The sequence below is a fragment of the Mus pahari genome, chromosome 22 (assembly GCF_900095145.1).
Source record: "Mus pahari chromosome 22, PAHARI_EIJ_v1.1, whole genome shotgun sequence".
Classification (NCBI taxonomy): Eukaryota; Metazoa; Chordata; class Mammalia; order Rodentia; family Muridae; genus Mus; species Mus pahari.
The window spans coordinates 32,069,530-32,083,625 of record NC_034611.1 but is presented as its reverse complement, the minus strand read 5'-3'; the positions used below and the strand labels follow the sequence as shown (position 1 = coordinate 32,083,625).

General features: G+C 42.3%; 1 protein-coding gene and 1 long non-coding RNA gene across 2 annotated transcripts in view; one reads left to right on the top strand and one right to left on the bottom strand.

The window, feature by feature from the left end:
• Positions 1-14,096, top strand: part of Klhl32 (kelch like family member 32) — a 209,971-nt gene that overhangs the window by 41,783 nt on the left and 154,092 nt on the right. Inside the window, exons 2-3 of the mRNA XM_021222200.2 lie at positions 4,212-4,296; positions 12,187-12,367. Coding sequence (XP_021077859.1) covers positions 4,274-4,296; positions 12,187-12,367 — 204 coding nt within the window. The 5' untranslated portion in view covers positions 4,212-4,273. The remainder of the gene's footprint in view (positions 1-4,211; positions 4,297-12,186; positions 12,368-14,096) is intronic.
• LOC110338767 lies at positions 4,868-12,303 on the bottom strand. Its single transcript, XR_002381313.1, has 2 exons — positions 12,083-12,303; positions 4,868-5,366 (listed from the first exon to the last, which is right to left on the bottom strand). It is a non-coding gene; the product is annotated as an uncharacterized LOC110338767 (long non-coding RNA).

Here is a 14,096-nt window from a genome sequence, read left to right as displayed (position 1 = left end):
AGTTAGGATTTGACATTATTGACAAGTCTCTCGTTGGGATCCCTATAATTATTAAATAATCTGAAGAGGGGTAGGCTTTCATGGGGCAAGCATGTGTGTGTGTGTGTGTGTGTGTGTGTGTGTATGTGTGTGTGTAGAAATCTAAGAATCTTCCTGGAGGGAATTTCTGTGGACAGTGGGATGTTTTAACTTCTCACAGAAAAATGAGTGCTGATTAGGGAAGCAAAAAATGAGAGCCAGATGTTCTGATGGGTCCATAGCAGAGAGGGAGCTATCTCAAGAGACATCTGTGTCAGAAGTTTCTCAGCCATCCATGACCCAGTTTCATCTGAGTAGAGTACGGTTTGCCATAGACCTGTGGACAATGTGGTCATAGCCTCTGAGCCACAGTAACTTGAAGCAAACTGGGGAGCTTGGCAGCCATGGCCAGAGGTCAGACTGGTTTTAATAACAGAGTAGAGCGACGGCAATATGACAGTGTGAGTGGAGGATCCACGTGAGGAGAACTGCATTGTGCCCCGGGGGGGACCCTTAGTGTACAAGGACTGAAATAGCTAATATCACAGGGAGTGTGGCTTTAGCAACAGAATCACTTCTCACATTCTTTGAATGCTAGAAAATTTGATAACATGTCAACAAAGTTGGTTTCTGAGGCCCCTCTCCTTGCCCTACATAAGGCTGCTGTAATCAAACCCTATGACCAAATCAACTTGGAGAAGAAAATGTTTAATCCATCATTCAGGGAAGACAGGGTAGGAAGTGGAGGCAGAAACCTAAAGGCAGGAGCTGCAGAGGCCATGGAGGAGTGCTGCTTGCTAGCTTACTGGTTTGTCTCTCATGGCTTGCTCAGTCTGCTTTTGATTTATTTATTTATTTTTTAAATAGCACCCAGGACCACCTGCCCAAGGATGGCAGCACTCCCACATCAATGACCAATTAAGGAAATGCTCCACAGGCTTGCAACACAGACCAGTCTGTTATGAGTATTTTCTCTCCCCCCCCCCCGACATAAAATTCTTGTTGATTCTTTGGGGATTTTACATCAGACACCCATAACATTTGCTTCGCAGCTCTTCCCTGTCATCCCTTCAACTCTTGTTACCTCCCCTCTCCCCCAGCCCCCCCCCCCAAATCGAGTTATTTATATACACACTGGGGTGTGGTCAAACTCTCATTGGCTCACCCCCTAAATGGAGCTGACTCCTTCCCCTCCTGCATCCCTGCTGGAAGCCATCTGTTGTGGAGGGTGACAGACACCCTAGCATCCTATCACAGTTTTAAAGAGTCCTCTCTGATGGCTTCCTGTCCAGGCTCTTACTACATTGGGGAGTGGGATGGGGTGGGGTGGTGATAGGGGTTGCCGCATCCCTCTTTCTCAGCTGTGCATCCGCAGTCATTGATATCACTGTGACAGTAGCTCATTGGCTCTATATGGACAGTGGGAGCATGGATTATGGGCTTCCATGTGATTTCTGGTGTCATCACAGACCTAATTTTTCTCAAATGACTTTAGCCTGTGCCAAGTTGACATAAAAAAACAGCTAGCCTTAACTCTTGACTCTTCTGCCTTGAGACTCTTCAGCACCTTAAGATAACTGTGTCCTGGAATATGCACCATTTTTTGGTGCTAGGTGTGGTTGAAAATGTGGACTATATACAGTCCTCTGAAACCTGATTTCACTATGCTCAATTTGTGTTGTTTTAGTTGGTCCTCTGTATCCGTGGGTCCAGCATCCATGGACTCAAGTGACCACAGATCAAAATAGTTTTAAAATGCATCTTATTAAGCACACACTATTCCTTAAACAATAAAACAGAACTATTTTCTTAGTTTTGGACAATATCACAAATCATTTGGCAGTGGTCGAAAGTACCTTCAAGATCTTCCTCTCAGATTTTCCCTCAAGATCTTCCTCTCAGATTATTTTTTCTCCTTTCAAACTATTATGGATTAAGATGATAACAAAAGGGCTGGAGAGATGGCTCAGCGATTAAGAACACTGACTGTTCTTCCAGCAGTCCTGAGTTCAAATCCCAGCAACCACATGGTGGCTCACAACCATCTGCAATGGGATCCAATGCCCTCTTCTGGAGTGTCTGAGGACAGCTACAGTGTACTTACATAAAAAAATAAAATAAAATAAAGGCATTATCATCATTATATATTAAAAAAAGATGATAACAAAAAGGATCAGTATTTGACATGTTAGGTACATTAGCGAAATGTAAAAGAAAAACAGTGCATCAACATGTTTGTTATCTGAGATGATCGCTACACAACTCAGATTTTTAGGGATTAAAGAAATTTAACATCTTCTTACCAAGGAGCTATGACAAATTCGTCTCTGGTTGGAAATTTCATTTGAAAAGGGATAAGACCGGTTGTTATTAAAGCATATTCTATGTCTGCTGGTTCTTAGCAATTGTTAGCTCAGTGTATATCCGTGTGCAGAAGAGGTATATGTTGCAGTAGAAAATTCCGATATCCTCCACAGGATATCAATATGTAGAAAAATAATAGTAAATAGTAAGAAAACTTTTCTATGGTGATACATTCCTAATTCATCTTGACTCACCTTTAAATGCTATTTTAATTCATCGAATTAAACTACACAGGATGTAGAAGGTCGTCCTTAGATAAGTTTGGAGAAACAGTAATTTACTTTACTGTCCTGCAAACAACGAGTATTGGGAGCAGGGAACTGGGTTCACTTGATGTTTTTCTTTTTTCCACCACATACTGTTTGAAATGTATCAGATTAGCTATAATCCCTTAATGGTGAATCGTTCTAACCTTTAGAATTCTTTTCTCAATTTGCTGGGTTAGTAGCTATATTTTTAAAAAACCTAGGATTTTCAAAAAGAGTAAGATTTTTTTTTTAACCCACCTGTAATAAATACCCTTTCCCATTTCAAAGCTCAAGTGTTTGTCTCTGTTTGTGTTTGATATCATGCAAAGCACACTGTCAGAGGAACTGTAGCACTAAAGGGTTGCTAAGCAAGTCTCTCAGCTAATTAAACAATGTGCCTCAAATTATTCTAACCATCTGCGCAGCTTACCCATGATGGAGCGGGTGAGAAGGATGCTTACTTTAGTTTTTGTCAGAACTTACACTAGAAATAAGTGAAAGGATAACTTATAATAATTTTTAAAAAAGGACTACTAGGTGAGGTTAAATGGACTGAATGTTTGAAACAACCCAATACTCAGTAATAATCGAATACCTCACCAAATGGTAATTTCATTAAGTATTTCAAAATCATACCAATTGCAGGTTTCTTTATAATATAATGAATGCTATATTTTTTCAGATTACAAATATTTTAGTATGCAAACCAGAAGCACAGTATATCCCTTTTGTAAATAAGCATTTTAACTCTTATTACTGTTCTCTTTCAAAATAAAATTGAAACAGAAGGAAGCCTACTCAGCTTATCCAGGTTATAATTAATTTTGGCACTTGGGTGTATTACAAAATGCGAGCTAGACTCTCTAAGGAGAGCTGTAAAATGTAGTCATGGACCAGGTCCCAGACTGTTCAAATAGTTTATTTTTCTGTTTAGAGTTACATCACTCATTAAAATCCAAGGCAAAGGGTGGGTAGCAGGGATGGATGGGAAGTGTGCACAGGCCAGGAGCTTCAGGTCTGAGGAGCACACCTGCTCTCCTATGCTAACCCTGGAGCTGCTTGCTGTGAGGATGCAGTTGTCATTTCCTCCCCGTTTTCCTTCTCTCTCTGTGTGGCCTCTCGATGAGTGCTCAGAAACCCTCTCCTTGATTAGAGAAACATCTCTCTGTGCATACGTACCCAGTAGGTACTTGGTTTAAACTGAATCCACAAATCATACTTGGAAGGAAACTGAAATTTCCATGGATAGTGTCTGTGGTTCTGATCACCGTAGGTGTAGTTCCATAAGATCTTAATTGTTCCCTGTGACTATTGGATGATTTTCCTTTTGATCTTTAGTCAGCTATTATCAAGTCCCAAATACAGTGTACTTTCTATACTCAACTCTCTAAAAAGGTCAAACCCCTGAAAGTTTAAAAGCATCAAGAGCGTGTCTAGGAGACTGGGAAGGGGCTGTTAAATGCCAGTGTTCAGTTCCTACAGGCCTGTCCTTGGTGTTCTGTGGCACTGGTGTCATGAGCTTCTAGAATGCTCTTTGCATTTTTCTCACTTTTCCTTCCTTTCTTATACTCTTTAATGCAGCTGGAATGCTTGCGGATTCTTCTGAAACCTTCTAAGCCTGACTCTGAGGACCCAGCTGGAGGATGCCGTCTGAACACTGCCTCAGGTACACACTGAATGAGAAGCCCTTTTCAGTATGGCAAGCTGAACCCTGGAACAATGCAGTGCTGAGCACAGAGCAGTGAGCACTGAGCACACAGCACTGATCACAGAGTACAGAACACTAAATACAGAGCACTGAGCACAGAGCCCTGAGCACAGAGCACTGAGCACAGAGCTCAGAACACTAAATACAGAGCACTGAGCACAGAGCATAGAGCACTGAGCACAGAGCACTGAGCACAGAGCACAGAACACTAAACACAGAGCACTGAGCACAGAGCACAGAGCACTAAATACAGAGCACTGAGCACAGAACACTGAGCACAGAGCACAGCATAGAGCACTGAGCACTGAACACTGAGCACTGAACACAGAGCACTGAACACTGAGCACAGAGTACTGAGCACAAGGCTCGAACTGAGCATGATTTGACTGAATAAACAAAACAGTTATAATTTTTGTGATTTTGGTATTTGGATAAAGGATGAACCACTAAGACCTCATGATCAAACTTAGAAAAGCCTCATACTGCTTTTTGGGTTGTTTTTTTTTGATTTTTTGTTTTTTGTTTGTTTTTTCTTATTTTGGATGGCAGAAGGCAAATCACTATAAAGGTACATGATACAAATGTGTAGAAAACTATGCTATCTCTGAATATTGACCCCCCTTTTAATGCAACCACTTGGGGAGGATTCAGAAGTTCCTGATATCTTCTTTGAGTATATATTTATTTAGTAAGTATTTGCTGAGGCAAACATTCAACTTGATGTAAAGTACCAGCTATGACTAATACAAGTTTTGATTTATTCCTTCATAAGCTGGGTATCCTGTCAGAGAAACAGCTATACCACCAGTAATGCAAATGCTGTGATGAAAATCTTTCTGATGGTAAAGTGCAGTGCAAACCCAGGAAAGAAGCAGGCCTGAGGTCCCAAGGATGAGCTGAGCTGGGGGGTGCACCGAGGCAGGAGGAAGCTTCTAAACTCTGAGAGGCAGCCAGAGAGAAAGTATTTGGCGGTCATTCTGCCTGGAGGCAGGTCACCATCAGTTTCTGAGGAAGCAGTCCAAAGGGCTCTAGAAGAGCTAAGAAGAGAGGTAATAGAACTGATGACTATCTGTGCAGTGTGAGGAATTAGATATTTCTGTTAAATAGAGCTGTCTGAAGCTATTAGAGATGACTAGTTCCAAAATAAGTTCAGAGGCGGGTGGCATCACCACAGCAGATGTAGCAGCTCTTTATGCGTCTTGTGAGTTTGTAATTCTCCGTGGTGAATTAGGAAACTGTGTTCAAGGACCAGCAGTATTTCTTATCATCAGGGATCGGTTGATTTTTAGCTACATATTATGCTAAACATCTTACAGTGTTTAAGACTGGTCCTCAGAGCAAGAAACAACCTGTCTCAGAATGCAGTTAATTCCAAGGCCGAGAAGCCCTGTGCTAGATCTGGTGCCCTGCCAAGGTGGCACACGTGGATGATGGTATTTATGTGGTCCCACGTCAGACAGTCTGTTCCTTGGTACCAGACTCTGTGTGTTCTCCAAGTGATTTCTTACCCTAAGCCTGCAATTGATGGTAATCAGTTCCCATCCTTCTGCCTTGTCTTCCGCTGGGTAGATCATCTCCTTCCCTGCTCCTGCCCAGAGCCCTGGCACCCCGCCTCTCTGGCTTCCATTATGCCTTTTGGAACTGTTGCAACAAGACCATGCATGATGCTGTTGCGTCTTCCTCCTCAGCACAGACCTTTTATGGAAGAGCTGCCCAGATTCCAGGCCCTCGGGTCCTCAGCCTGCTTTTCTCCAGAGAACTTTGCCTTCCAGCCAGCCACATTTGACCACAGCCATATATGTAGCATGGATGGTGTTAGCCCTGTTAGTCACTTCATGTCTGAGATTCCTCCTACTGTGGATTGATTTCCCAGCTTGCAGGTTTACCTTTATCGCTAGGGCTGGTATTTGCCTTCGTGACTATATCTCCATAGATGTTATTGAGTTCTTTTTATGCTGACCTGCTATTCCTGCTGGCCATGGGACCTGGCCTTAGGAGTGGTTTGTATCCCCAGTGAGAATTCTGTTGGGGGAAAACTCAATTTTCATTTATGACAGTTATCGATTTGAGATCGTTTCTGGATTAAGGGTGAGCACTTTTGTCCACTTCTCTTCTTACCACTGGAACCTCACCTAGCACAGATATGTGCAGACCCTATGCATGTTGCTATGATCTCTGTGAGTTCATATGTTCGTTGGTTCTGCTGAATTGGGTGTCTAGAAAGCCTTATTTCCTTGATATCCCTTCATGCTCTCTGGCTCTTACAATCTTTCCATCTCCTCTTCTGTGGGCTTTCCTGAGCTCTGAGAGAAGAGATTTGATGGAGACAAATCATTTAGGACCGAGTGGTCCCTCGCTTTACGCACATTGTCTGGCTGTGGGTCTCTGTATGAGTTGCCATCTGCTGCAGGAGGAGGAGGCTCCTTTGATGATAGCTGGCCAATCAGTGAGTTAGCAGAAGGTGGTTAGGCGTCATTTTATCGCTGTGTTCCCTTCTTAACTGGTTTAAATTCTGAAACTTTTGCCCAAACCTTAATTTTTTCCATTCCAGTTGTTTTGGCATTTGCCTGTGAGAATTTTCATTCAGATGAACTGAATAATCTATGCTGTCCGGTGCAGATCAGTTCGTAAAAGTCTTTACATCCAACAAGCCCCCAGATGCCCAGAGTCTTCCAGCTGTTTCTGTGGTTCCTATTTCCTGCCCCTTAAGAGCAAACCAAGCCATGACTTGCTTCTGTGTTTTCGGGGCCTTTTCCATTCAAGCAGCTTTTTACTGTGTTCTTGGGACAACTGGGCTCTGTCGGTTTTTCTCTGAGAAACATGAGTTAAGTTTCTCTCCTTAGCCAAGGCTGAGTTCTGACCTATGAATTAAGCTGTGCTTTTGACATCTAATCTTGGAAAGAAAAGTCTTTAAGACAACTCAAATTTAACATATCCCAAAATGAGTTTATTATTTTCTTCTTTTCCAGGTGCCCTACTATTGGGACGTCAAGTTTTATAAACCTGAAATATGAGCATCTCCATGAGACTCTCCCCTTCCCATCCATATCTATATCTAACCTGTCACCAAGACTCCTAACTTTTCCCCATGAGTAGCTTTCAAATCTGTTCACCTCTCTGAAGCGCTGTCCTGATGTTTCAGAGCAGGGCTCAGATAGACCTCAGCTATTGCCATGGTCCCCAGCTGCCCCAGGCTGGCCCAGTCTCCCTAAGTGCTCTTGGGTCCAGTTGAGCCTTTCTGAGACTTGCCATGGCTCTTGGTTGTCCTGGCCCACACATCCTACGTGAGTCATCACCTCAGCTGTGGGTACTCAGTCCCCTCTTACCCTCAGTTTCAGCCAGTGATTTCTGTAGAAGAGCGTGTCAGTCTGTCTGTGCTCCTCCTAGCTGACACAGGCCAAAGCTTGCCGGTTCTCTTTTCCTGCGTACGTCTTCTCTTCTTTGTCTCAGGGCAGTAACTCATCCATCTGTACCTTAGCTAGTTCTCCTTGGGGAAGCTGAGAGTACTGACTTAGTGTGCCACTGTCCTGATACACTGAATATGCTGTGATGGCCGTTACCACACTTTATTTATTCGGTATTTTATTTCCAGCATCTAGAATAGCAAGGCAGAATAAATGTTTCTTCTATGTAGGAATTAGGGAAGGGGTATAAAAAGCTGTTGATGTATAATTGTTTCTTTCTCCATAGTCTTAATATTTCTTACTTGTGCAAAATGTCTTAATCTAAGCTTATTATTATGGCTATTTTTATTTTTAGCATCCACTTTACAGAGTTTATAAAATATTATATAAAAATTTTAATTCCATTACTGGATCTTTTAAAAGCCTGCTCACATAAGTAAGTAGCATTCTTTCACTATTAATGAATAAAAATACCTTTACCCTGTTGAAACATTGAAAGAGAAATTGAAAGAGAAATCTACAGAACTCTTACATTTGAAATGTAAAGTGAAAAAAAAGTATAGAGTTGTTTTAGAATTTACATCTTAAGAACTTTCTGAATTCAGTTAAGTGAATAAATGAAAATGAGAGCCGTTGGGATTTCTGGGATTGAAGAGCTAACTCTATGCACTCCATGTAGCCATTTGCACTAAAGCAGAGAGATTCAGAGTGAACAGGAGGCCACTGTTAGAAGCGTGCTCTGCATTTGATATACTAGTTTTTGTGATCGGTTCCAGAATGAAAGTTACTGGCTCAAAGTCATGATTAGTCCTATTCCCTGGGACCTCATGAATGAATCTCCCCATCATTAGATGCTGGTATGTGACCAGTCTGGTGCTAACTCCCTCCTGGCATTACTAATGTCCATCAGCTACTGGGGGAGTCTGGGTTTCCTACTGTGATCCCAGAGAACCCGGGTAAGCCCATCCTGTGAGATGTAGAAATGGTGCTCTCTGACAGTGGCGGGCTTGCCAGGAGGCACCTGGTAGGGTGCCTGGTGGACTTGGAAATGGAGTCCTGAAGGACGCATGTCTAGTTTAAAGTAGATACATTTTAAGATAAGGAACAAAGAGAAAGCTAGCTCTGACTTACCTCTGTGATGTGATTCATAGAAATCAGTGTGTCCCAAATCACAGCCTAAGCTTTATGTCTTAAGTATAGAAGTACTAATGAGATAAATTGAGTCCTTTTTTCATATGATTTTTGACAGCACACCTTAACTTGCACTAGCCCACTGAGAGCGTTCAGCAGCCCCAGGTTGTCAGTGGCTCCTGTTTTAGCAATGCAGTTCTTGGCCTCCCACAGAAGACAGTAGTACTGCTGTTGCACTTGGGGAGCCCCGGTACCTTCTGTACTAGCAGTGGATTTTGAGCCATACCACTTTTTCATGGGAGAATTTCCCCCGTTTTAAGCATCTTCTCAAAACTGAATTTCCCCTGAGAAACGCGGAGCCGTCCTCAGGTCTTTCCCCAGCTACGGGGGAAAGTTTTTGATGCAGTTTTTCCTTTGTTTGTTTGGTTCCCAGTAGGGAAAAGACATTGCTCTGACCTGGGAGGTGAGTACACTGGCTTGCCATTTCTTCTCAGGGCAGAGGAAGCTAGTGACAAGTGTCTATCTGTTCTCACCTTAATTTCTGCTGGATCCACTACAGCCTTCCGTTTCTGTTTTCGGTTTTCGATCATTAGCCAGGTGAAGTGAGCCTCGGCTCTTCTGGCTGTCCTGTGCACGGGCGCTTGCTGTCAGGTTGGCAGAGGTGAGGGCTTTTGCAGCTTTATAGGTGAGAGCTAAGTGGGAGACTGCTTTGAGAATACAAGGATGATGCGCTGAGATTTGTTGATTAGTGGGCCTTTGTATCCTTGCCAAATGCCAGAGTAATTGTTTCTGCTTTTTAAGAACTCATAACATATTGGTTCTAAAATATTTAGGCTCTTCTGCCAAGTGTTGTCGTAAATACCAGCTTATGGTGTTCTTTGAGGGTGACTCTTCCAAGCTGAGCTCTTAAGTCTAAGGAGGCAGGGAGCATCCCTATTGTTCCAGAGCGCAGCCCTTCGGTCTTTGCCAAATTGCCATTCACAGTTGCTCTTTTTCTGCCAGGATTTACTCACTTCCAACAGATAGCTCAGTGCAAACACTGGCCCAGGCTTAATAGTGATGTGGATCGTGCACTAGATTTGGAAATAAGAAAAGAATTTAAAGCATGTATTTAAATGTGTTCTTGATCTACTACAAATGAAGTTTCAACATTCACTTATGGTGACATAAAAGAGGAGAAAGGATCGTTTCTAAAGTTATAATACTAGAACTCCATTTTCTGTTTCAAAAATGTTAGTACATACGAACACAGTTCTGAAGCATGACTGCATAGTTTTGTGATGATTATATGCTACTGTGCTTTCATACAGTACAAAAAGGGTTGATTTTGAGTCTACTTATGTATGATATAAATATAAACTCAATAGGAGCTTTTGAAATTTTTGTTACCTTGGGCATACGTTTTGGAGACCTTTCTTACAGATAACTTTTTTATTAAAGCAGAAAAAAGAATTATACCATTTTGTTCTTAACATTAGTTTTTTGTTGTTGTTTTGTTTTGTTTTAATTCATGATCAAGAATTTTGGTATTCTTATCTGGAAAACATAGGTGCCAGTAGTACCTTCTCTTAGGGTTACAGGAAGACTAAATTGTTAATTATAATTAATAATTATATATCATGTAGGATAATTGGCTGAAAGCTGTAAGCAATGTAATTGCTAACTATGAAAATGTCATCATTTTAGAAAAGCTTTTTCAGGCTATCCTAGTGTTCTACCTTGCTGATAAGAAATTCTTGTTTCTTTTCACCACGTCTTTTACTTAATGATATTAATTAATCTGTATTCTAGGCGTTGCATAGAAAATTGTATAAAGAACTATTTATGCTCCAGAAAGTAACTTTTAGTTACTGATTTTGAAAGCCTGCCTACCGCAGGAGCCACAGATGAATATTCAATGGCTGTGAGCCTTTCAGACTGCTGAAAACACTCCTTCCACCTTCCCACAAGAACTTCCTGTGTCGCCTCACTTCCTCTGGAGTTATTTTCTTCCCTTAGTCTGGACTTCCCAGCAGGAAACATTTGATAAGGCTTGCTGAGTACCCTGGCTTTTCCCAGGAAGAATGAGGCTAACTGTAAGGTAGAGATTTGTATTTAACTCTAATTCACCAGTCAATTGGCAGAAATAAGGCAGAGCCTGGTCAAATAAAGCAACAGTATGGGTAAGACTTTGTCTCCTCTGAATAGCACTTTTTCACACTGGCACTGAGCACAGAAATGTCGGGTAGGGAGGGGGCATGCTCAGACATCCTTGGGTGTTCTTACTCAGCTTTCAAAGGAGTTCACTGTTTGGGCACAGGGCATAGCACCCTTGTCATCCTCTGGTTGTCATTTAGTAATGACATAGCTCACTGGCCAGAGCCCAGTACCTGTAAGGTTTAGGAGTCATGTAGAGAGATTTTTTGATGATCTAAGCTATAATTGTCCACAGACATGTATAAATTCAGTTTGTGTTGTGAGTTCATAGCATCATTTCTGTCTCATTTTAGAAAATCTTTGAAGTTCAAGTAGGACTTTCAAAAGGACCCAGGATAAATTGGTTAGGATGGGGGGGGGGGGGTAAATGAAGTGGTAAAGCTTCATCATAGGAGTTTAGCAATCTCACAAAACAAAAAGAAAAATAGTCCATTCATATATCCAGTACGGTGATTGCATAGTACTTTTAAGTTTTAATAGTCCTTTTCATTTGCAAGGACACTTTTTCCACCACAGAGATAGGTCCCATGTCGCTCAGGCTGACCTCTAACTTACTATGTAGCCAAGGATGGTCTTCGAATTCTCTGCTTCCCAGCTACTTGAATGCTGGGATTGCAGCTCTGTGCCGCCGTACCCCATTTATTCCAAATGGATGTCTTCTGACATTTGTTGTGAAGTGGGTAGTTTCCCAAGTTCTGCCTGATGCTGGGTTTGATGCCACACATGGGGTGATGCTGTGTTTGATGCCACACATGGGGAGGCGTGCTCACCTGTACACATAAAGCAAGTTTTGCCCATACACACTGAAGAAATAGGAACTCAGAAACAGGCTCATAGGTTCACATGTAGACTTTCACAAAGTTAAACCTTAGCAAAAACAAAAACAAAAACAAAACCCTGGAAGCTACCAAGAGAAAGAAGTCCCAGGATAGGGCAGAGGAACGAATTAGAGTAAAGGAAAACAAACAAAAAAACAGAGAGGGCAAAATTGAGAACAGGAAGGTCAGACTCACTGTGCACTAGAAGAAGCCTCCCCAAAGTCCAGTGGGTGAGAGAGCCCCCCGGGAAGCTGAGCCCGTGAAAGGAATAAACAGGGCTTCATTACTCTCCTTTGTAGTATTCAAGAAATGCTGACGGGCCAGAGGCTGTGCCACTCGGAATCTCACAATGACACTGTCCTGGCCGCCCTGAATCAGCAAAGAAGTGATGGCATTCTCTGTGATGTGACCCTGATTGCTGAGGAACAGAAATTCCACGCTCACAAGGCAGTCCTAGCGGCCTGCAGTGACTATTTCCGGGTAAGTGAAGGTGGATGTGTTTGTCTTAGGATGTCATTACACAGGGGACAGCCTTGCTTCCTGATGTCTCCTAGGCCGTGAGCCAACTACATGGCAGTCTGCAGATTTGTAAGTGTCGAGAACCTGTGTTCCTTACTGGACAGAACTGGGTCCAGGACACTGCTGGGACACTCACTGGACTGGGCTGGGTGGCTGCAATGGGAAGCAGACCTTTGCATCTGACTAATGCATTTTTGTAAGCACTGGATGGTGTGGCAGTGACATGCGTGGCGTATGAAGAAGATAGGGCTCCTTTTTGCTAGAACTTGAAATTTGATTTCCAGCTGTGAGTGACGTGTGCTGATATGACCTGGGTGGATGAGGTCTCATATTTATATTTCATTTAATAATCATGGAAACACCTTGTACAAATGCATGGATGTGCTATTAAAGGCTGCTATTCTTTTTTTTTTTACATATAAGGAAAAGGAATCTCAGAGAGTAAGTACTTAGAATTCAGAATGTAACGAAATAATAAACATGGTTCTTAACTTGCATATCTGACGTCTGATTTTTGTTTGTTAATTTTAGAAATTCATTATTTGGGGGCTGAGGAGTTTTCCGAGTGGTTCAAGTACAGTCATACAAATGGTGGGTGGGTACGGGGTGGAGCTCAGATGGAGGGAGCCCTTGCCTAGATAAGTAAAGTGGAGAGAAGTTGAAGAAGGACTCCTGGCCTCAACCTCAGACCTCCACACATGTGCCCACATTCATGCAGACATACAAACATACTGCCCCCACACAGATGGAATCAGAATATTATTGCGTGTGTGTGTGTGTGTGTGTGTGTGTGTGTGTGCATGTGTGCATGTGCCTATATCTGATGTAGGCATGACGTGTGGAGGTGCACATACCAAGATATGCATGTGAATGAAGGTCAGAAGGCAACTTTGTTGATTCTCTCCTTCCATCCACCTTTACATGGGGTCTGGAGATCAAATCCAGGTTGCCAAACTTGTACAGCATCCTTTACCTGTTGAGCCATTTTGTAGTCTCCTCCTCCCCGTCCTCCTCTTCCTACTCCTCCTTTTCCTCCCTCATTGTTCGTCTATTCATAAAGCAAGTTCTTTTAAATGTATCACATATTTTCACTATCTGTCTCTCCCTTCTGTTATTCCCCCTCCATTCTCATTTACCCCTCCTCATCGCTCCCTTCTCCCCCCTCCCCCACCCCCCATCTCTTACTGTGTTGTCAACTTGCAGACTCTAGACTGGGAGATAGGTCTCTGGGTATGCTGGTGGGGGAAAAACTACCTTAACTGGAATAAGTGCTTTTCCTGGGTGGGGACCCTGTATTAGAAGGAGACAGCAAGCTGAGCCCTAGAGTGGGATTCACGCCTTTCTCCTTTGGACAGTGGCCAGCTGCTTCCAGCTCCTGCTGCCCTGGCCACAGGTACCTTGAACTGTGACCTAAAAATAAACCTCTTTTCCTTAAGTTTCTTTCCTTAGAGTATTTTATCAGAACAATAGGGAAAAAAAGCCAACTCCTCTGTTCTAGTCCACTGATTTACAGGTTTGTTTTTGTAGTAGTGCCATAGTATTTTTGTTACAATGGTTTTTCAGTGTAACTTTAAATAGGCCATTCTACTACCTTGCTACTTATAGTTTCTTTTTTTATTTATTTATTTATTTATTTTTTATTATTATTTTCTTTATTTACATTTCAAATGCTATCCCAAAAGTTTCCCAT